This window comes from Brienomyrus brachyistius, chromosome 3 (assembly GCF_023856365.1).
Source record: "Brienomyrus brachyistius isolate T26 chromosome 3, BBRACH_0.4, whole genome shotgun sequence".
NCBI classification, from domain to species: domain Eukaryota; kingdom Metazoa; phylum Chordata; class Actinopteri; order Osteoglossiformes; family Mormyridae; genus Brienomyrus; species Brienomyrus brachyistius.
The window spans coordinates 15646166-15668806 of record NC_064535.1 but is presented as its reverse complement, the minus strand read 5'-3'; the positions used below and the strand labels follow the sequence as shown (position 1 = coordinate 15668806).

Below are 22641 nucleotides of genomic sequence, written 5' to 3'. Positions count from 1 at the left end.
AGTCAAGCAAGTCAAGGCCTTTTGGGAATTTCGTGAAGGACAAATGGCATTCTGTGTAGAAAGTGAAATAGTTGAAATATCAGAACAAACAACGTAAAGTGTGATTTGGAGGTGAAATTACACTTACTGTCAGGTTATTAATACCCTCAGAGAAGGCACCAATTTGCCTCACAGTTCCTTCTGAATCTTCCATCTGCAAAACCAAAGGAAACTCAGACCCAGGTAAAAATACGTGAAAAGTCAAGTGTTTAGATAAATGCTGACCGATTCATTGAAAAGAATTCATACTAACTAGTTAAGAGTCTCAAATTCAATTCCTGGCATTAGCACTATTCCAAAGTCAAGGTGATGTGGACCGCTTGGCCGAGATGAACCAGGCTGCCCCCTTTTGCGATGGGGTCCTGCCCTACCTGCTCTAGCCGGTCCAGCTCATCATCATAGATCCGGTGTCCTCTCAGAAAGCTGCTACCCTTGGGCATCTCCAAGTCCATGGGGCAGATGTACTCCTCGCTCTCCTCGTGCCTCTTGCTCCGTAGCCTACCGAAGGTCCCGAAGGTCAGCTTCCGGGGCTGTAGAGAATGATGTGCAATGTTTGGACTATAAGCACGCTGGCATGTAAGCCTCCCCTACAGGAATTTCATGTATTCCAAAAGCACCCCTAGACACACCAATTATAGTCTTTGCCAGATGTCAGTACAGATTTGCAACTTCGAAAAAACTTCAGCAGAGCTGGGTAAACCCACAATACACACATAAGCTGGCACATATTTGACAATTTGGAAAATTGTGTACATTATATGTGAGATATAATTTGTTTCTTTGCTTGATTATTTAGACAAAGACCCACATTCACTGATCCTAGCAGATAAAGAGCGAGGCATACAATACAACGAGAGATGGAGCAGCCCAAAGGCAAAGACTATTATTGGTGTGGGAGGGAAGGAGCAGCCAATGGGCAGCGACAACCATGCGATGGGAAGGAGCGGTCCGTAGACAGTGCCTACCTTCACTTTGGCAGTCGCAGTGAGCAGCACGTAGTCAGGTCCCTCCAGACACTCCTGCTTAGTCTGCTGGGCTTCACGGCCTATCAGAAGGCTGAAGTGTGTGGCCAGGTGACGCCGCAGCAAGGTCTTGTTAGGTGGAATGTTAAGCAGCAGAGCCAGGGTCTCCACATTGAACCGGGGCTCCAAGACCTGCAGGTTTGAGACCTTTAGTAATACAGGCTGCAAAGTCACAACCGTCCAGCTACCTAGAGTGAACTTAGATTCCTTAAGAGGTGCCGATATTTAAATAAGCATCCAAGACCCTTAACAACTGCCATTAGTCACCTTCCTAATGCCACATTCCTCCTTCTCCATCCTTACATTGACAGCATTTCTCCTCAACATCCACCTCCGGTGATTTAATCCATTCTTTTAAACAGAGTAATTAAGCACAGGTAAATTTCACATGGTCTGCCATGGTCCCCCCCACCTTACCATCAGCCCCCCGTGGACGCCACTCCCCCGCAGGTTGGGTGCATACTCTGCCAGGTCCACAGAGCGCAGCCACTCCATCACCCGGTGATTGGTCCACTGGGAAATCTCAGCTGGAGTCACATTGTTCTGGGGCAGGATGGGGGACAATGAGTGGGGGGAAAAAAAAAAAACAACCTCCTACCAAGCCTTCATATGGCCAGCCGGACAACACCCCCACCCAAGCCTCATCCAATGAGCCGGCTCCCACACCTCATCCGAGGGCCGCCGACGCAGGCAGTTCGGCTCAAAGTGGTTCAGGCGCAGCACCTGGATGGCCCGTTTGATGCTCAGATGATGGAGGACGCTACCCACTTTCAGAGACAGGAGGTCATCCTGAGGATACGCAGTACAATACAGTTGCTTATGAGCATGCAATTACACAAAGGTCACTAAATACAGAGGCCCAGCCAATCGTGATACGGGCGACACAAAATTACAGGGGAACGTGGTCAGGAATACTTTGTAAAATGAAGGAGTAATACCAGGTAAACAGGAAGTAAAGGGTGAGACAGAGGTCACAAGAAACATGGCTAGACTGTAGGCTGCCCATCGCTAGCGTGGGAGGGGTTAGACGACATGTCCTCATCTCAGCCACAGAAATAGCCAACCAGCCGTCCATATAAACAGAACCAGAATATGAAGCAGCATATTTTCCTTCTGCAAATTTATTTAATCTTTTTGTTCTTTTTCCCTTTGTTGAAAATCCCCCCCCTAATATTTTACATTGCCTGACTCATATAAATTAATATTTGCTGCTTCAGAATGGGCTTCATCTAGTACTAGATACAACACAGACTAGTAACCGTCAGCCAAACTTGGAGACCCTCAACTGTGCGGGATGACAAACACATTCCTTCCCGAGAAAATGGCAAGATGCAGTCTGACCACACCGGCTGGGGCGTCACAGTTCACCTGCTCCCAATGCGAATCATTTAGTTACCACAGTCATGTAGTGCAGCATGCGCCCATCCACCCTGCCCTCGTCGAACTGGGTCTTGTACTGCGGCAGGCCGATGTCATCCAGCCACACTGCAAGAGAAGCATGTAGACCTGCTGAAGACAGTCTGCCACTGGGCAGTCAGAATTAAGGACAGAGACTTGGAATCCCTCAGAATCCCTGCACTTATGACAGCGGTGTCCTGTTGCCATGGCAGTGCTTCCCAATTTGCTCTTTGGGGACCCACAGACAGTCCACGTTTTTGCTCCTACTGGGAGCTGGGAGGGAGCAAAAATGTGAAGCCTGACAGGGGGCTCAGAGGGAGCAAAAACATAGACCAGCTATGGCTTCCCAAGAACCAGATGGAAAAACACTGGCTACAGTATTAACCCTTCCTCGGGAGAACCACCTTTATACACAGAGGCGCCCCAGGGGCAGCAGTACTGCAGAGGTCACTCACTGGCCACCCAGGTGTAGTCCAGCTTGCCCTTGTTATCATCCTCCTCAGAGCCCAGCGACTGCAGGGCCAGCTGGAGCTTCTTTCTGTGGAGGGGGTGCTTGATGCCCATCTCCTATGTGGTGGGAGGTGGGCAGTCAGTTAGAAACCAGGTCAACATTTACATTCTACACAAGGAAAATAAGCAATATGCCATATTTAATTCAAGGCAATCAATCTGCTCTTTCAAATCTACACAATATAGAGCTATAAAGGGTCAATGTTCTTTAACCGTTACACCACCTACTACCCCTGCTTTATATATTATGCTAGCAGCATATGATACAGATATTTGTAAAATCACACACACACTTGAACTTGTCAAACTGCTAGTGAGCAAAGCCCACCTTCTCCAGGTCCTGCTGGGACGCCTGCAGTAGAGTCTGCCCGGAGAGCACCCAGTGCCTGGCCTGAGGAACGTACATGCCCAGGCCCTGCTCCTGCAGCCAGCTGCACACCTGCTCTTTCGTCCACCTGGCAAAGGGCGCGTCCAACTCGCTGCAACAGAGAGGAGAGGGATGCCCTCATCTCAGTCACAGAAATAGGCAACCAGCCGCCAGAACACCCCCTTTACAGCCATTCCACATGGCAAATCACATGACAAGATACGGCCCTTTAACAAATACTCACTTTTTGGTGTTCTGCAGGTCACGTGACCAGCCAAGCCTGGGCCCAGCGGTTGACCTCACGCCACCCCGCTTGAACTCCGTCTCGGACATGTCGTCGTCGGGGTTGAAGGTCGTGGACTGACTTCTCTTCAACCTACAGAAGCAATTATTTGCATTGAGTACATTGTAGTCATAATTAATTATGATTTATTACTGTAACCATAAATATTCTAAAAAATGGTTCAAACCTCACTGTGTCCCAGTACTGAATAAGTAGTCATGGAAGATGGAATATTCAAAATATCCTACTGTAGAATTTTTTTATTTTTCTGTAGAAACTTTTTGTAGTTTGATGATCATTTGCAATAAACTGATAATCTTTTGATTCTCAGAAATTTTAACACCATGTATACAAATCTAGCGAGATAACCAGTAGGGCTGGAATTCAGTCCTACACACCAATACATTTTGAATCTTGCTTTTCCTGGGCTTTGTCCTGTCCAGATAAATTCATACTGGATATTTTCCTTCCAGGTGAAACACTTAACATGCAATCTGGTGAGTCAAAAAAATAGGGAAAAAAAACCCTGTACAGCTTATATGCATCATCATGACAGTGTGTCTCAGTGTATTTTTCAGGGATTTTCCTCAGGGACCCCCAGATGCTTCATGTTTTTGCTCCCTCCCAGCTCCCTGCCAGACAGTCCACATTGCCACCCAAGTCTCCCACCCCCACCAGAAATGCATGCATTGGCTCCAGGAAAACTCGCTCGTCCTTCAGTTGTGGCTTCCCCAAGATCAAGGGGGGCAAGAGGATGGTCCGCAAGAACACGGACTGACTGGGGATCCTCACGGACTGGGGTTGAGAAACACTGCTTTAGGATGTAGGTTCTGACGTGAGCTTTAAACACTTGTTCTTTGCACCATCTCTGACTGGCCCTAGGCTACACGCTTTTAACCAAATGCATGCTGGGAGATGTGTTTAGTCACCACCCTTGGGATAAAATTAGCGTGCTTTTTCCCTGAACACAATCATCATCCTGAGAAAGTTGGCCTCAGGTTAAAATGAACTTAAAATGAGTGTCAAAGACAGACCAAAACATACTTAACTTAATACTCATAAATGGTCAGGGAGGAGCTGAACCAAAATACAGAGTTATACGACAACAAAAGTATGTAACAGAATATGGTTATTAGGCACTACAGTACAAAGAACTTCAGTTTAAACTGCTTTTAAAATCGGGGAGGTCGTATGCATGTTACTTCAAAAATGTACTTCAAATTCCAGGAAATTACACCTCAAAATCAAACAGCAGTCATACCTTTCCGTTTAATGGTCATTTAACGAGCTGCCTCTAACGAAAACCAGCTGGTGGAAGAAACCATTTTGAAAACCAACTCACTTTCCGAAGAACTTCTTGATCCCCTTGGATTTCTTCTTGCCCTCCGGCGAGGAAGGCAGGGTGTTAGTGCTGTCGCTGTCACCTGTCCGACGAGGCATTCCTGCTAGGTCCAGGTGCTCGGTCCCCTCCCGCTCTGTTTCTGCTGCAAATGCACATAAAGGGTTAACACTGGGTAAAACTACAATTCCAACAATTTTCATTCAATGACTACAGCTTTAATCAGTAGACTACGTTTCCCATAAGGCACGAGAGTACCACCGAGGCATCTAAACAGAAGACAACATTCAGTGCTGGTTTAACTTAATAAAAAAATTTAATTATATATACATTTTTTCACTGAAATTGAACAGAACATTAGCTTCTACAAAGAAATTTTCAACCAATCAACCAATTTTCAGGATTACCTTTAAGCAGGCAAAAAAAATACACATTATAGCCAATTTCTGGAATTTGGATAGAAAAAACCAGCACTGAGTGCTGGTACAGTGCACACGGAAGCCCCCAGGAATGCCAGAGTAACCATGGGTGGTGAATAGACACACACAGGATGGAATTATGGGAAGGAAAAAAAACCAAGACTGAACCCCATCTTTAGAGAAGCCAGTTCTTTACACTACTTCACTTAGGTGGCATAATTGCAGATGACGTCCGATTGTGGATAAAGAACAACTGGATATTTTTAAAGAGAGGGAAGTATTATGAAGGCAGTAACGCGTACAACTAAAAAACATTATATTTAAGAGGGCGGTGACAAAGTTAGCCTTTTATGATCTCAGAGAACTTATCTAGGCTGACGTACTTCTAAGATGACCACCTACTCCTAACTATGCACTGAACAAAAAAGTATTAATCAAAAAGAAAATGTGTTTGGAGGGGTGGCTGCTTGGGTTGGGGCTCAGAAGGTTGCTGGTTCAAATCCCTGGATCAGCAGAGTGATCCCACCATTGGGCCCTTGAACTGCTCCAGGGACTTGCTGACCCTACTTTCTCCTCTACGCCAGTTTCATGAGGTGGCCCCCTGGGAAGCTTTTCCAGCTGTCCTGAAGGAGGTCCCACATATATGCTGAGCACTCATTGGCTGCTTTTCCTTCACACTCTGGTCAAACTCCTCCCAAACCATTTCTGCTGTGTTTAGGTTAGGTGGCCAGGTCATGTGATGTGACACCATCACTCTCCTCTGTAGGCAACTTAGTGTTTTTAAACTTTTGACATGCATAAAAAATAATATAAAACAGAAAATCCACCCCTCCCATATAATTCTACTCAGGCCAGCATAATGTTGGTGTGCTTTGCCAGCATAACAGTAAAGCTAAATGCCTTCACATTATTCCAGAGATCACAGGAGGGGGGGGTCATCCAGTTGTTTGCTTGTACCCAGCTGGGCCATACTGCAAGGCCTTCAGCGGCGGGATCCCGTACTGTACCTAACGTCGGCACGCTCGCACTCCGGCCACGGTCTTCAGGACAGGACACGGCAGAGGACACGGGTTACAGGGTGACAAGGACAGAGGGTAGTGGGGACGGAGAGGTCATTTAGGGAGCGACACTGTCACCACAAATACAGGAGTGAGGAAATGCCACACACACATGCCCAACTGTACAAAGTTCGGCTTGTTTCCACACTACTGACACACTGGACAGCCAAGTGGGAACAAGAAGCAGGCCCTGCTTTGAAGCCAGGCACTTTCCTGCATATTACCCTCTCTTGCTCCACTGCAGGTGAGAGGTACCTGAAAAGGCAGCTGAAAGAAAATCTCACAATGCTTCAGAAACGACGTGAATCACCCAACGGGAGAGTGCAAACCGAGGGGGAGGCGACTGCACCGTGGGCGGACGGCCCTCACCCAGATTCGGGGCGCTGGCCGTCCTCTTGCCCCCCTTGATCTTGAAGAAGCCACGGCCGAATGACGAGCGAGCTTTCCTGGAGCCGAAGCTTTCGTCTTCGGCGGGGGTGGGGGACTTGGGCGGCAAGCTGGCGATGGTGTCCGCCGCATCGCTGCTTTTGCTCTACAGGACGGAGGAATCGCGTTTCACGCCAGGTAAAGCAAGAATAATGGGACGCCATTAATGCTATACAAAACTTTGTACATTTGCAGACACTGAATCACCACAAGGGGCAGCACTTGTCTCACACCCACAGGGTTGATGGTCTGAATCTCACCTCTACTCTCTTTGTGGAGATTGCATGCACTCCCTCCGTCATATGGATGTCCTCTAGGTTTCCCAATACCCCCCACCCCCTCCCCCAGCCTAAAGACATGTGAACTGGTGTCTCTAAATTGTGCAAGTCCATTGTTGTGTGCCCCCCCCCCTTCCTGAGCCCGTACCATATATGCAGTTGAATAATACCTAGGATGAATGTCACTGCAAATGACCAGGCCATTATGGGAGATAACTTAATTGAAGATTAATATTTCCATTACTCTGCTGAGACGGAAACATTGTCAGGCTAAACACATTTTAAACAATAACGTGACGAGCCCATCTGCACCAAAGACACACCTCCAAAATAACCCTAAAACAACTTGCCACTAGATGTCCAGCACAGAAAGGATGTGCAGCAGTGCATCATAATCCCTGCAGGGGGTGCTAAAGGACCTTGTGTCAAAACAAAACTTCCTATGACTAATGTAAGTAGATGTCCATTCACATTCATTTATAAAAGAGAGGAAATAACCAACTGATAAACATTGACCGAGTATTGTGTGTGGACCTCAGGTTATTTTGAAAGCAGATATTTTATTTAATCAACATTATTATTAGGGAAGATCAGGTTTAGTAAGGCTGCGGGATACACAGTGACGGAAATGCAACTGAAAGATGATTTTACCAGACAGCTGTGGTTTAAAAACCTAGTGAAATTAAAATCTCTCTATTAATATTTGACAAAAAAGTATCAAGTAATCAGTAAGAACTGATGTTTTAGTGCTTTTCTCTATTTTGGAGGAGGACTGCTGACACACTAAACAGCGGTGACTGATTCCAGGTGTTCACAGCAGGCTGTTCTGCTCCATCTGGGGCTTCAGCATGAGCTTTGCTAAAGGGCACAGTCTCATTGAACAGGCTCTCCTTGTGGTCAGAGACACGCCTTTGGCACACGTACACACGTGGTGAAACATGAGCACGGAAAGCAAAACCTCCCCCACGCGTGCACATTCCTCATAGGCACACACACACTTCACATTTTCTGCTGAATCTGTACTTTCTGCCATCAGAACAGACATTTTGGATTTCAGTTTCTGATTAGTACAGTGGTGGAGACCCAGAAAAAAACATTCCTGCCCCTGCCTATGAGGTGATACGGATGTCTACCTCTATTTCTGATTGATCATACTGAGAGCTCACCATTGTCAGAGATCAAGAAGCTATAGGATAGACATTAATTTAGAAAAATTTCTACTCTGTTTACATGTTGCCCACTCGTTGAAACAAACATAGTAACATTCACTCTGTCAGCTGCGTAGAATGGGGCGAGATCCTCCTAACCTTCTCAGCGCTGTCCAGGTTGTCCACACTGCCTGCCTTGACAATACTTTCTGACCTGCAAAGAGAAATCCCACATTGGTCAGAAGTAACTGGCATGTCTTCATACAGGAGTGACTGAATGATGACCTTCATCCCAGAGCAAAACCACAGAAGAAAGCCTCAAGATAGAAAACCCAGTGCCTGAAGAGTGCACTCACTGCAAACTGTCGCACAATGCAGATTTCTGGGTAACTGACACTGCCAAGGTACTGCAGGAACGAAAACAGAGGTGTTGAGCTGTTAACATGGATGGGACTGGAGCAGCTAGGTAGGAATGTTACTGCGAATCCTGTTCTCCGTCTTCAAAGGGTCTGCCGTAATCTGATTTTTCATTTTAGACAATCGTGATATGAATTATCTAAGAGAAAACATCATGGTATCATGTACTACATTCATACCATTATGTGATAGTTTGCTGACACAGGGAAGTGACAAATCTGAAGGTGACAGAGATTAACATAAAGTGTTCCTGACAGGACAGGACACAGGAACATACAAATGGGTTACAGTAAAGCTCACCTGCCATCTCCAGGGACCTTGTCTACGTTCGTCTCGGAGGAGGCCTTGTACACGGTTGGAGATCCATGGAGGAGGTCAGGGCATGGTGCTCGCTTCATATAGAACAATGAGGAGAGAAAGTGGAGAAAGAGTAGGGTAAAGAAAGAGAGAGAATGGAGAGAGCTTTCATTTCAGGGCCATCAACATCTCCAAATTTGCCAAGACAATGCCAGAAGTTACCTACTTTCATGACATTAACAGACGTCCTAGCAGGTGAGGCACTGACTTTATTAGCTCAGTCTGACAGTGTGTACTGCACTTTTTGATAAGTTTGTCAGCAGAACTTTTACATAACTGTGCGGTACTTAGCATGTAGCCATAAATATGAACTGTGTGCCAATTTCCGTGATTAAAAACCTGTCTTGAGCGGAAAAAAAATAAGACAAAAAATTGAATAAACTCGTACAGCTATCAGGGTCACTAGCCACATTAAGAAGCCATCCTTAAGGTTTGAGCATCAGACACTCTTGGCTTGTGGAACCATTTGGATGCTGGAGGAGATACCTCATCTGGGCTTTTTCTGGTCATGTCCTCAAACACCGGGGAGGATGGCTTCTCCAGCTCAGCAGCCACAGAAGCCATCAGAGATGCAGAGATGTCACTGTAGGTCTCATCACTGTCCCCGTCTTTCAGTTTGTCTAAAAGTGATTTATCACATGTCAATGGGCTAGGAATTCCTATTAAAGGGAATTCCTACTAACGTAAATGGAATTCCCTTCACTCTGATTAGAATGTTTGTAGTGACTAACGCCCCCTGGTGGTGGTTTTTCCCACACCTTTCTTTCCCTGTACGGACATCACCATGTCTTGGACCTTCTTATAGCGGTTTAGCGACTGTCGTAGCTCCTCGATCTTGCGATCCTAGGGACAGCCGTAGAACAGCGGCAGCAGAATCAGAACGTTACTTGGCAGATGACGTAACCCAGGCAACGCCGTCGGCACAGAAACGGCGTCAGGCTACAGAGTTCAACCAACCTTCTCCTCGTTCGCCGCCATCAGTGACTCCACAGCCTTCTTCATTTTCTGTACTTCGAAGTCTAAGGGCGAGGGATTAAAGTAAATTTAAGTGTAAAAGGAGCCTGGATCTAGCTCAGAATCTCGAGACGTGGGACACAGAGGTCCAGACAAACAATGACATGGGAGAAGCCCAGATCTTTGGATGGGGCGGACAGTGTTTAACACAGAGCACATGCCTAGAGGAGTTTTCGGCAGAGCCTGGTGACAGCATGTGATGGCGGCGCCGCGAGAAAACGTGTTAGCTGCGCGTGCCAGTAGGGGGCAGGGCAGGATACAAGGGTGGGACTGGACAGCTTTGGGGGGGGGGGGGGGGGGGGGGGGGGCACAGCCACAAGAGCAGGAAGGACAGAGGCAGCTAAGTGTGGCTGAGGAGCATCCACAGAGAGCGTGCACGGCGACAGACGCTAATCCCGGAATGAACCAATATGGCTGCCAAGCCAAGATCCTGGAGGACTAACCCAGTCTATTTAAAATTCATCCCACCTAGAGTGAGCTTTCCCTTCATTATTTATAATCATGCTGGAAGGATCACTAGCACTAGAAGGATCCTCTAACACTAACAGAGATACATGCTGGATTCCACAATGTGTACATCATACACAAATGCCTACGCAAATGTCTTTACATCCTAAACCATTTTCTGAATGCTAGAGGCACTTCCTGACTTACAAATGCAAGTCAGACATGTGGATGGAAGTTTCTTTATTTATTTATGATGCATTTCCCCCAGTAAAGGAAGCCCTCCCTTACATGCGGATATCCAAAATACAGGACAAAGGGCTGCATCATGCAAAAAAGATATTTAATTACCACCTAGACTTGAAACACACACACAATATCAAGAACGTGCAATGTTTAGGTACAACAAAAACAACAGAGGCACATGCCTATAGAATTGAGGAGAACATACGTCGGTCAGACACAAAGTGTGAATCCACAACTCTGTAGCTGCTCGGCTACACCCCACCCTTGGTCCTATCGCTCAGCAAAATGTGTAAAAATAACATTCCAGTGCCTCCAGATGTTATCCAGTTCTGGAGTACCCCCCTCCCACACACACACACACGCCGACACTTAATGATAAAGCCACTATTTCGCTACAAATAGCAAACTGTTTTTCCTGTTTTTCCACAGAGGCCAACTGATTCAGACACAGTTGGCACTGGTACGTAAAGGTCCCTGAAATGGTTCAAATGTTCCTCAGAAGACAGAGGTGGGTGACAGGAGTCTCGCCCGTAAGCTACGAACAGCACAACAGCAGGTCGGGTTTTGCCTGTACATGCAAACTATGAAAACAGCAGACAGAGACATGGAGAGATAACCATACGATCACCCACCCCCCCCCCAGCCTGCTCCCTCCCTTACGTTTTTCTTTCAGCTTCTTTTTATAAGACTCATCTGTGGGGAAGACTGAGCAAGACACAGGTTGGTTAAAATGATTCGCTTTGTGCAAAATGCTCATTTAACAATCTGCAGATCTGTATGTATACAAACACCAACTTAGGAGTTTCTTAACACTGACCCTAAGGACCCCATAGGTATCCTGGTCCTTTGGCTGCAGTCCTAATGAAGCTGTTGATTGAATTCTCAAAGGCCCCCTCGATACCCCCCTTTGCAATTTCTGCATTTCCCAGCTTCCGCCGCATTTTTTCCGGCTGCGGTGTTTTTACACGTGTGAAATGTTACTCCTATTAAATAAAAACATCTTCTGGATTGGGGTGGAGAGACTAAATAAGCCAAACATTAAACAGTTGATTAGGGTAGCATAGTGATGAACACCTGGTGTGCAGGTTCTCCCTGTTCTCACAGTATAAAAGGATTACGATTAAATGGAATGGTGTCCCTCAAGCTAGGTAGTCAAGTCGATGGCAAAACACTAGCATCGTGGCCGACGTGCGATCACCATTGTCAAAATTTGCTCCAGCACGTACCAGCATGACTAGAGTCGATGACTAACATACATCCCAATCAGAGCTTCGATACCAAATCAATATGCTAAAAATCGGCCAAAACAGCACCGACGAGGACAGACTATGTCCGGCCTTGCCGCACACACCGGCATGACAGGCTGTCACCACCTTTCATTGACAGCCGGACAGCCCGAAAATCCGCTTGGTGTGTTCCAGGCTTAAATTTCCCATAGCGTGCATACATGTCCTGTGGTAGACTGGCATCCTATTAAGGCTGTACCTCCATTGTCTGCTCAACGGACAGACACCTTATTGCACAAATCTAGCTCTAAACACATTGGAAGGGCCTTGCAAATTTTGCTAGATGCGACACCTCCATCAGTGGTTCCCTAAGCCTTATTACGGAGTTAATTAAAGAGAACTCAGGATTTACATGGGGTCCTCAGGAACAGGGTTAGGAAACCCTGATCTGTTCATTCTGCCATGTCTCAAACTGTTTGTACAAAGAACACAAGTTATAACAACAAGCGTAATGAAAACTAAAACCATTATTTCAGAAACAGGTTGACTCATTAGGAAGCCTTAATCCAGACTGACATTTAAGATTCCATAAATTATTTTTAGAATTAATATCCAGTAAAGCAGTATAAAGGGCTTATATAATGACGTTCACTGTATCACATCTGGCAATGACAAAGTACTCTGGGCTTGTGCATGTATGGGTTGGTGCACATTTTTGGAGCGAATTTCACACACTTGTGTGGAGCTGGGAATCGTGCCAGCGTGTATCCGAGCACGCTCTCACCTTTCTCCGCTCCTTCCCTGCTTTCCATCGATTGGAATTGCGCCTCGCCCTGCAGTCTCTCCAGCTCTACGTCTCGGTTTTCCAGCTGCCTCTTCAATGCTCCCAGGTCATCCTGTCCGACGCAGGACAGCATTAGAGTTCCATGCCCACCCAGAAGCCCCCGGCAGCAACCAATCGCTTCTGACAGCAGGCGAACAGCATGCAAAAGCACCGACTGCACTCGAGTCGCCTCAAATGTGCACCTACAGAAGTCCTCAACAGCAGGCTTTAGGGGCTCCATCGAACTTAGCGTAATCTGTCATCCACCGAGGTCAATGATCCCTTCTGGGATCCCTACATCTCCATCACCACAAGCTCTTCAAATTGGGCTTCAACTTCCAATTCAAAGTCATTTAAAATCAATGACCACACTCTTCATTATCTGACTGAAAGTGTTTAAAATGCACAGTTTCAGAGCTTAATCTTCCTTTGACAGAACTTTCGCAGTAAGCAGTGCCATCTCATGCCATGTGGAGTTTAGAGACTTTCTGGAAATGTTCCTTGGTTCAAACAGAAATCCAGAGAGCACTGCTTGGGCCAACCCCTAACAGAACTGGAACTTCAACCATCCCAGTTGCAGTCACACTGGCCTGCTCCCGTGCAATTTCACGGTAATAAAACCGGAGCATGCAGGAAGTCAAAACACATGGGCAGGTCAGGAACACGAGAGGCCAGTGAAAACCACACCTTCAGGGCTTGGATTTTGAGGTCCTTCCTCTGTTTCTCATATTGTATCTGCCCAACTTTGATTTTCAGGCTAGAGAGTTTAGCCATTAGAGACTAGCAGCAGAGCAGTTAGCAAAGGGAGAAACAGAAAAGGTAAAATTAATAATGACAGCGATAGGAAGGAAGAACGAACAAGTGCAGAAAAGAAATTAAGAGTTATTAAAAAAAATACCTTCAACAATTACATCGTTTAAGTCCCAGTTCCCTATTTTAATTGTCATATTTGTAAAGATATAACTCAAGAAAGAAGAGTGGCATAGCAGTGCGCAGTTTAAGAACAATCACTCGTGGAGGTTGTTGGTTCAAGTCCCAGAAAGGCTATACCTACAGATTATATAAACCGACTTACCCATTAAAAATTTAGGTGCATTAAGAGCTGGAAATTATAAGTCACTTAATAAATACATGGTGCATGACTGCACATAAGCACACAGTAACGCAAATCCACCGAGTACAGGGAAATCCTGACCTTGGTGGATTTCAGTTTTTTCTCATACTGGAGTCGTTCGTCCTCCATTTCTTTCACTCTGTACCTCAGGTCACTGATTTCCTGGATCAATCCCTGGGGAGACAGAGAAATCCAGTTCAGGAACATGACCAGAGAGAGTGACTTACAAACCTAGGGGCCAAACTATTATTGAGTTGATAGCGAGCTAACACAGAGCACGTAGCACATGGAAGCACACGCTCATCACTCCTGGTTCCTGTGGAACCAAAGCTAGCTCCAAACAACCAGTCATTTCATTCCTACACAGCTGTAAGTCAATGTAGAAAAAAAGAGAGTAAACACAGGAAACGGAGGCACAGAGGAAGAAAAAATATCTCTGGTTAAGGTTAAAAAAGTCAAGCCTTTCAGGAGCACTTTAAGTGTGCAATGGGCTAATCAATGCTGAGCACTGCTACAACAATTTTTGGGTACAGCCACCCACTCTCAAGAAAAAAGTCATCTATACAAAGTTTGTGAGCTCTCCCAGGGAAATTAGATATTAGCCCTTCGCCAGATATCCGCCCGGGGCACAGATATGAAAAAGAGCAGCTTTGACACTTATACATTCCTGACTGTTAGGGTAGTTTTAAAAAATAACTTTTGCCATAAAATGGTTTAGTTAATGCCACTTTAGTTAAAATGGTTCATATGACTGGTTCCGGTGACCCACATCTGAACCAAGCACTTGAGTGACCTATTAAAGGAAAGTCAGTTTTTAACACCAGTAGATCCTGCAGGTCCAGCAATATTGTCCTGCAGTCCAAAAACATGCAGTTCAGCTTGACTGGAGTCTAACATGTCCGTGGTGTTAGGACCGTTACTGATTTCCGTGCAAAGGACAAGCACCTCGAACAGAGTGCCCCTTGTCACTGTGACAAGTAAGCAGTTAAGCAAGATGGGTGGATGGTTTAGGAGCATTTAGTCTTCTACCTAAGTAAGGTCAATGATATCAAGTGTAAACCTGCACATACTTCAGGCCATTATGTTCATCAAATGCTCAGGCTCTCACTCAAGATAGAGTAAGAGTCAATGGTGAGACACCATGAGAAACACCAGCCCTCACCTCACTGTCCCTGAACCTATCATCAAATTCCAGCTGGTCCTTCCCCATGGTGGTGAGCTTCATGTTCAGGTTGGAGACCTCAGCCATCAGGGCCAACTTCTGCGTCTCCAGAGAGTTTCTGCTCAACAGCTCCTGAAGGTAACCAAAGGCACGGCATAATACCCAGCTGTAACAACAACAACGTGATTATCATACGGGCAATTACTCTTTGGTTAATCTTGTTTAACCCATTTTGCCACCAGCAAGCAGAACTGGAATTGAACAGAACCCAGAATGGAAAGTTGGTTATGGTTAGTTTCATCCACAGTAACTGAAGAAATGTTACATTACAAGTAACTGGTCCAGTCATCAGGTTCATCTGAAGTGGGAAAACACTGAAACAGCATGTGTGTTTCAGCAAAGTTCTATTGTAGTAATATAGAGTTTCACATATTCCCATTGAGTTGAACTGTAAGTCTCGCTGAATGTATACTTGCCTGTTAGACTGGAGTAATGCATTTCAAACTATATACAATGTTTAATGAAAGAAATTTGGTTAATGAAAGAAATTATTATAATTCCCACAATTAGCATAAGGACAGAGCATGTGTCAAAAGCAAAACTGTTGAAATAATAAAAATAGATTATCATTTCAGACTCTTTGACTAGAGTACAACAAGGAAGAATATTTTCCATTGCTCTATTCTTAAGTTCTAATTAGCCCACTTAAAGCTAACCAGGTTTTACTGAGGCAGACATGATCAGAAATGACTGGGTAGGAGGGTCACCTGTTGCAGCATTTCCTCTGTTGCATTGAGCTTTTCCCGGTGTTCCTCAAGGCACAGGTCCAAGTCCCGGATCTTTTCTCCTTGCGCTTCCACCTGGTCTGTCAGCACACTCACCTGCAGAGCCACACATGCATATCGCAACTGTATGCAACTGCAAATCTCAAGATACTTCACACCACGTAACAGACTCTTAACTAAGGGATGGAAATACAGCATTTTGCAGCTCACCTGCAAGATCAGCGACTCTTTGTCACTCTCCAATCGTCCAAGTCTCTCCTGGTAGACATCACCCCCAAGAGAAATGTGTCCGTTTGTCTAAATAAGGAAATAAGAATGGAGACAGACTATTTTAATTTGACGTGTTTATGTATTTTAGCCTTAGTTTTTATAAAAACACAGTACAAATGAGCAATTCAGCCAGTCTTTATATGTGCCTGAAATGACACATGACTATCTGGGAGATAAACTACACAGTTTAGAGTCAGATCTGTAACCCCTGCTGATTTCCATGCTTTGGACTCTGTAGAAAAGGTAATTCAGGTGACTAGTGAAGGTGTCAGGATTTCTGAATGGACCAATACACATTTCAACATTGCTTGCTGTGAGCCCAACCACAGATGAATGAGTTTTCATGTGTGTTCAAAACAGCAGTAGCTTCCCAACTATTTCCTTCATCCATCAGTCTAATATAATCATTACAGTAACATACAGCAAATCACAGGAAGCACAGGGCTCAGGGCAGACAATTGCTGGGCATGTTTGTTTATTGGTCCCTCTACCGATGCTGGTGTTACAGGAGGAAAGCCGAGTCGCCAGGGGAAACCCATAAGGATGGGGGAGACCGTGACAGTGTAACACAGCTGTATTGCAGCGCCGGATATGAATGTACAGGCCTGGAGCTGCAGGGCAAGACCACCACTCACTTGCACACCACAGCAAAGCAACTACGGTTATAAGTGTTCCAGTTATAGGACAAGAGCTCTTATAACACACACAGAAATGCTAATACAAATGTACCCAGGCACAGAATACATATTCCTGTCTCCAAAACCATTCAGAGGATCCTGCTAAGGTCAAACTGACGTGTTTACCAAGTTCATGGTGGCAGGGAGGTGAACATGCACTGAAAAACAAAAAACACATGATTCCTGCTAAGCCAAACTGAGCCATATGCTCTGGGATGACACACTGCATTCCACTGCATCCTAACTGGCTGCATATTTGGCAGCTACTCACATATTTAGAGGCGTTTCGAAAAAGTTCAGGTACACTGTTTCTGGTAAGAAATTATGATCTTTTTAACATTCCCTGATGATTTCACCAGTATTAAATTTACCCACATTGCATCAATATGACAAAGAGAATGGCTTGAATTGAGAGAAAAATGTTTCCATTCCACATCTGGCCACCTCAAACACTCCGTCATGCGTGTTTCGCTTTAAGGGCCCCGAGAGGCAGCCATGCGACGGAAACCCCAAGGTTGGTTTTATTTGTATGTGAATGAGGTAAGACCGCAAAGCCCGTTAGGTGTTTGGGAGGAAAAACTGTTACAGAAAGGGGCTCAAAGGGGGGCATTTTGGGAAGGTCCCTGTAGACCAGATCAGCTCTAAAGCTGCAAATATCATGCCAGACAGCGGCCTTCTCTTTGGTAGCATCAATCCATCCTCAACCACAGTGAGAGAGAGAAAGAGGCAGACAGAGAGGCAGACGGTTGAAAATCAGGCCTATAATAAAGTGGAGGACAGACTGTTTTGTTTTTTTTTTGTAATATTTATGGGCTCCCCTTCCAAACACACACAGCGCTGCCTTCAGCCCTATCCTGATGCCTGACTCCAGGACCACTTTGTTCCACTACATTTGAAGCTTTCACATGAGCATGGTTACATCGCCGGGTCTGATGTAACCCAGACGACACGGAGGGGCCCCCTTGCAGCACTGCTTGTTGCTTCCAAGGACGGGCTACTGCGTTTAGGACACATACCAGGGAAGGCTCACCAGACGCAGCCTGGCTGCCGTGAAACGGGGACAAAGTGGCCCAGACTGATGTAGAAAGGCTTACCAGCCTTAAAGGGGCAGTTCACCAAAACTAAAAAAAGATGCATTTTAGTGGGGCTTCAGTGTTGTCTTTCCATGTAGGTTGTTCCTGGGAGTTGCTTAGTTTTAAAGATATTCGCTCGGTTTCTCACTAATAGTGAGAGTGAAGAAGTGCCAGAAAAACAAATTTGAAAAATTGATTCAACAGCAATGTCTCACCAGAAATCATGACCCAGTCTTTGAATTTAATCCATAGACATTGTAGTGAGCAGTTTAATGTACAAACTATTTTCTTCTACTGAATTCCATACACCAATCACATCACTGCACAGTGATACGAGCAATTAGGCCATGATTTCTGATGAGATGTTGTTGTTGAATTTTTCTAATGTACTTTTTTCATCACTTACTATTAATGACTGGTACATAAACCACTTTCATAAACAAATTCATTCAGATAAAATTTTCTGCTGCGATTAATAGACAAGAAGAAACTTTTTCCCTTCAGCACTACTTATTTAGAACAGAAGAAATGTATGAATACTACAGTATTTTAGCTAGAGCGAACTAAGACTAATACAATATAAAAGTTAATAAACAAACCAAAACTGCTGCAGCAGATAACAAGCACTACATAAAATAGTTTGACACTATATTTACATTGCAGATATACAACAGTTCACAACAGTAAACAAAGCAGGAACAACTGAAAAAGTATCCTGGAACACAGTTAGCATGCTAATGGTTAGCGCCGAAGTATCTTGCATTGTAGTGCCTGGTATAGCGTTAGCATGCTAATGGTTAGCGCCGAAGTATCTTGCATTGTAGTGTCTGGTATAGCGTTAGCATGCTAATGGTTAGCGTTGAAGTATCTTGCATTGTAGTATCTGATATAGCGTTAGCATGCTAATGGTTAGCGCAGAAGTATCTTGCATTGTAGTGTCTGGTATAGCGTTAGCATGCTAATGGTTAGCGCCCAAGTATCTTGCATTGTAGTATCTGGTATAGCGTTAGCATGCTAATGGTTACAGATACTCTTGGCATAGGCCGGAACTTACCAGGGGCCCCTGCAGCCACTCCATCAGGTACTCAGAGGTGGAGTTGGGGATTTGACAGCGCAGGCTCTCTCGCTCCTCGGAGCCCATGATCTCCAGCGATGCCCGCAGGTCCTCTGACAGGTGTAGTGCACGCAAACTGCCCATGTAGGGAGACGTTGGCGATTGGCAGTCGAAAATGCCATTGGCGTAATCCAGCGCCTTGGAGCCTGAGAAAAGCAATTTCTTTCACTAAAAACTCAAATACCTGACATATAGGGGTGTAACAATATAATCCGCCCACGACACGAGACACGATATTGGTTTCACGAGAACGAGATGATATTTTAACAATATTTTAAGGAAAACTTCAAAGAGGAAATATATTACTGGAAAGCATCCTTTTAATTTGATTAATTTGAAAGGCAAAAAATGCTAAATAAGGCAGATGTATGGTGAAATGTTTTAAATAATCACCATCATCATATGCAGTAAAGAACAGAACAAATATCTTGCACCATAAAATATTTCACTACAAACTCAAATGACAGGCTTCACTCCTATTTGACTTCTCAGTGGATTTAAGTAAAGAGCAATGATGGTGCTGTAAAAGACTTTGCATAGCAGTAGCGTTAGCCGCTGTGTGCGGCATTACAATGCTTACAGATGGCTTGTTTTTTCTGTCACCCTTTCTCCGTTTATATTTTCCGCTGGGTCCCCAAAATGCTGCCACGCAAAATATTTAAAAGTGTCTGGGGCATCTACTATGGTAATTTTGTCAGACACCGACATGCTTACAGCAGCTGATTTGCAGCGCCTTCGCGAAACTGCTTTTCACTCCGACGAGAAATCTCGTCATGTTGTAATATCGCGAGATCTCGTGACACACCCCCACTGGCAAACAAATGTTAGTAGGTTAACCCATTTGTGCTTAAGCCAAAAACCTCTTATGTCCCTACTCACTCAACTGTTAGCTCAGTTTAGCTCGGAGATAAAAGCACATTTGTCATACCTTTACTTGAAATCCAACTGAATAGTAAGCAGAAGTACAAAACTGATGAAGCAGAGGACTTGTGGAAACAAGCACTCAAATTCTCAGCAGGTATTTACAAAGATGATCTTGAGCACTACGTTCAAAGGACATTGATCAAGGCAAAGGAGCCTTTACCTACCATTGCATCACTACCTGAATTGCATCACTATTTTAGTGGTTGGGAAAGTTCATTTACTGAAGCCCGATGACACAGAGGAAGAAAAATAGTAACGAATCAAACAGGAGGCAGAGCAGCAATCAAAGGACATGAGAGGTTTCATCTCATGTTGCCAAGTCCAACAATCTGGCTCAGACCAGACTCCTTTGGACCCAAAAACACTTCTGGATTGTTGAATAATTACTTTAATGGCAAGTGATCTGTATAGTTCAGAGGGGATTAAGATCCAGGATTCACAAACAGATGTTTTGTTTGAGGTATCACTAGGGGACACAGCACCAGTCACCCGACAGCATAACGGCCGCAGTTACGTGCGTAACTCAAGCCACAGGATGTCATGCGACCCGGCGCCACATTTCCAATGAAAATGTCAGCTCTATAATTAACTGAAAAGCAAAGGGAGGATCCTTCTCCACATTGTTTTGCACATCAATAACAGAGCACGCCCTCAAAGTTTATTTAAATACTTTTACATTTTAGCATTGCCAGAGACTCATGCATGATTAGAGAGTCAGATAAAAATATCTGTCAGGAAACAAATCTTAACCCCCTTTCCCACATTATGGAATGGGAAGAAGAGACCGCGCATCTTAATAAGTGCTGACTCGGTCACCCGACGGTGCCCCCCATAGCAATCCAGCTCTCTGGATGTCTTAGTGTTACCTGCGATGATCCCATCCATCTGCTCCAAGGCTGCTGCCAACATATCACTGGCATCAGACATCATCCTGAGAACCTACAGCGACTCCTGAAAAAGAAAGTTAAAATTACCTTCTGATAAACATGTAAAGCTTCAAGCAAAGACAACTGAGGAAGACTGTCAAAGGGCGATGTCTGGCTCAGCAGGTCAGGCCTTTCACATACAAATCGGAAGATCATCAGTTCAAATCCCCTGTTCAGAAGAGAAGCTTTACTGTTGTGCCCTTGAGCCAAGCCCTTTCTGAAACGTGCACTGCTTTTGATAAATATGCCTGCTAAATACAAAAAATAAAACCCATTTTAAAAAGTCCATTGAGGATAAATTATACTTAAAATATACGAGTATAAATAGTACTGTTGAAATTAGGGATGGACTGATCCATATTTCAGTTCCGATCCGATTCCAATATACATCTGCCGATTCCGATACAAGAGCTCTTTTTACTTAATATATTGAATATAATAAATGTATATATTTATACTTTATATATGATTAATGTTTTTAAAGCTAGTAAATACAGAAACAAATGTATGTCAAGAGCTTTAATTAGGTTACTGGTAACATACATAAACACACTGTTCCTCCTTGTTTGCGTGTCTTGTTTTAAGTGCGTTTGAGGTATTTGCAGTTCAATCTGAAAATCTTCCAAGCGAGGACACACGAGTGGCAAATGCTTAAAACGACAATTTTTCTCCCACTGGCAACAGCATCATTTGCACTTCGTTGTGATAGCAGCCCCTCACGTATTACAAGCTGCAGCGAGGGTGCAAAACAGGCCAGGCTAGCGACTCCCAAATCATCCGTTGCTTTTTAAAGATTACGCACGTTGTATCACACAATTGAATGCGCTTTGTTCAGTGAGATTTTCCACTAAATGCTGCTTCCACCTCTCAAAATGAGTTTAACGAAAAATTGCAAATTGCTGTGCTACTAGTTGTTGTTAAAAAGAGTAAAAAAACTTCCATATTGTCACTCCCATATCTGATGTTCTTACGCTCCTCATACTGGAAAGGGAATGCGCATGACATCACAGCAGGCGAAGTCCCTGCACTTGCAACCCACTGAGTGGCAAAAAGACTGAGGCAGCGCTAGTATTCAGCTGCAAAAATTTATGGGAATGAGCCATCATGTAATTGACTGTACAAACCAATTAAACAAGAAATAGGAGTTCATTTTAGTGAAAACCAAAAAGTATTAGATGTGGATCAGTCACTTATAGCTGATACTCGATCTGTCTAACAGGTCTGGATCGATGCCAATACTGATCTGAATATCGGATCGGTGCATCTCTAGTTGAGATGGACAAGATCAGTTTCAAACTCTGCTTGTCCACCCTAACATCCAGGAATATGAGCTCATAGGACACAGGTAGCAGTTACCCGCCAGTGAACAGCTCTACACTAAAATTCTGTAGAGGTATACAGCTTCTAAGTATATATTATGTTCAATTACATTTGACGAGACCTGTTTCAGTTCCTCCGTAATAAAGTCCCATTTGCTTTGGGGATGGTGTCTAAGCCAACAATAGAACCGTTGTGCTAGTTTACTGCATAAAACATTCGAGACAAGAGGCTGCTGGAGAAGCAACGGAAGGACCTCAGCCAATGACTGAACCTCTTTTATACTCTGCCGTCCAATGCAACGCTGACAGAAACTCATCTACATATTTGGACAAGTCGCACTTGTGTTAAATTTTTCCTTTCTACAAGAAATCAACCAGCTACGGGGCAGGACAGCAAGCTGACTTCACATTAACCATGATAACAGATTTTGTAGGTGTTTGAAAGAACGGTTGTAAAATATCA

The 22641-nt window shown here is 44.6% G+C and overlaps 1 protein-coding gene across 12 annotated transcripts in view; it reads right to left on the bottom strand.

Moving 5' to 3' along the window:
* ppfibp1b (PPFIA binding protein 1b) overlaps positions 1 to 22641 on the bottom strand; it is a 35720-nt gene that overhangs the window by 1283 nt on the left and 11796 nt on the right. For 4 of the 12 annotated variants that reach the window (XM_049009799.1, XM_049009797.1, XM_049009798.1 and 1 more), the window contains 27 exons: positions 20800 to 20884; positions 18950 to 19155; positions 16086 to 16172; positions 15858 to 15971; positions 15091 to 15222; positions 14010 to 14102; positions 13502 to 13594; positions 12776 to 12887; positions 11426 to 11470; positions 10019 to 10080; positions 9820 to 9904; positions 9548 to 9681; positions 9005 to 9096; positions 8644 to 8694; positions 8447 to 8501; positions 6805 to 6967; positions 6385 to 6417; positions 4962 to 5103; positions 3581 to 3712; positions 3298 to 3448; positions 2915 to 3026; positions 2458 to 2546; positions 1728 to 1850; positions 1479 to 1604; positions 1005 to 1193; positions 411 to 569; positions 128 to 193 (listed from right to left, as the gene is read on the bottom strand). In XM_049009799.1, coding sequence (XP_048865756.1) covers positions 128 to 193; positions 411 to 569; positions 1005 to 1193; positions 1479 to 1604; positions 1728 to 1850; positions 2458 to 2546; positions 2915 to 3026; positions 3298 to 3448; positions 3581 to 3712; positions 4962 to 5103; positions 6385 to 6417; positions 6805 to 6967; positions 8447 to 8501; positions 8644 to 8694; positions 9005 to 9096; positions 9548 to 9681; positions 9820 to 9904; positions 10019 to 10080; positions 11426 to 11470; positions 12776 to 12887; positions 13502 to 13594; positions 14010 to 14102; positions 15091 to 15222; positions 15858 to 15971; positions 16086 to 16172; positions 18950 to 19155; positions 20800 to 20863 — 2910 coding nt within the window. In that variant the 5' untranslated portion in view covers positions 20864 to 20884. The remainder of the gene's footprint in view (positions 1 to 127; positions 194 to 410; positions 570 to 1004; positions 1194 to 1478; positions 1605 to 1727; positions 1851 to 2457; positions 2547 to 2914; positions 3027 to 3297; positions 3449 to 3580; positions 3713 to 4961; positions 5104 to 6384; positions 6418 to 6804; positions 6968 to 8446; positions 8502 to 8643; positions 8695 to 9004; positions 9097 to 9547; positions 9682 to 9819; positions 9905 to 10018; positions 10081 to 11425; positions 11471 to 12775; positions 12888 to 13501; positions 13595 to 14009; positions 14103 to 15090; positions 15223 to 15857; positions 15972 to 16085; positions 16173 to 18949; positions 19156 to 20799; positions 20885 to 22641) is intronic. The other 8 variants (XM_049009802.1, XM_049009801.1, XM_049009804.1 and 5 more) reach the window with 8 other exon arrangements.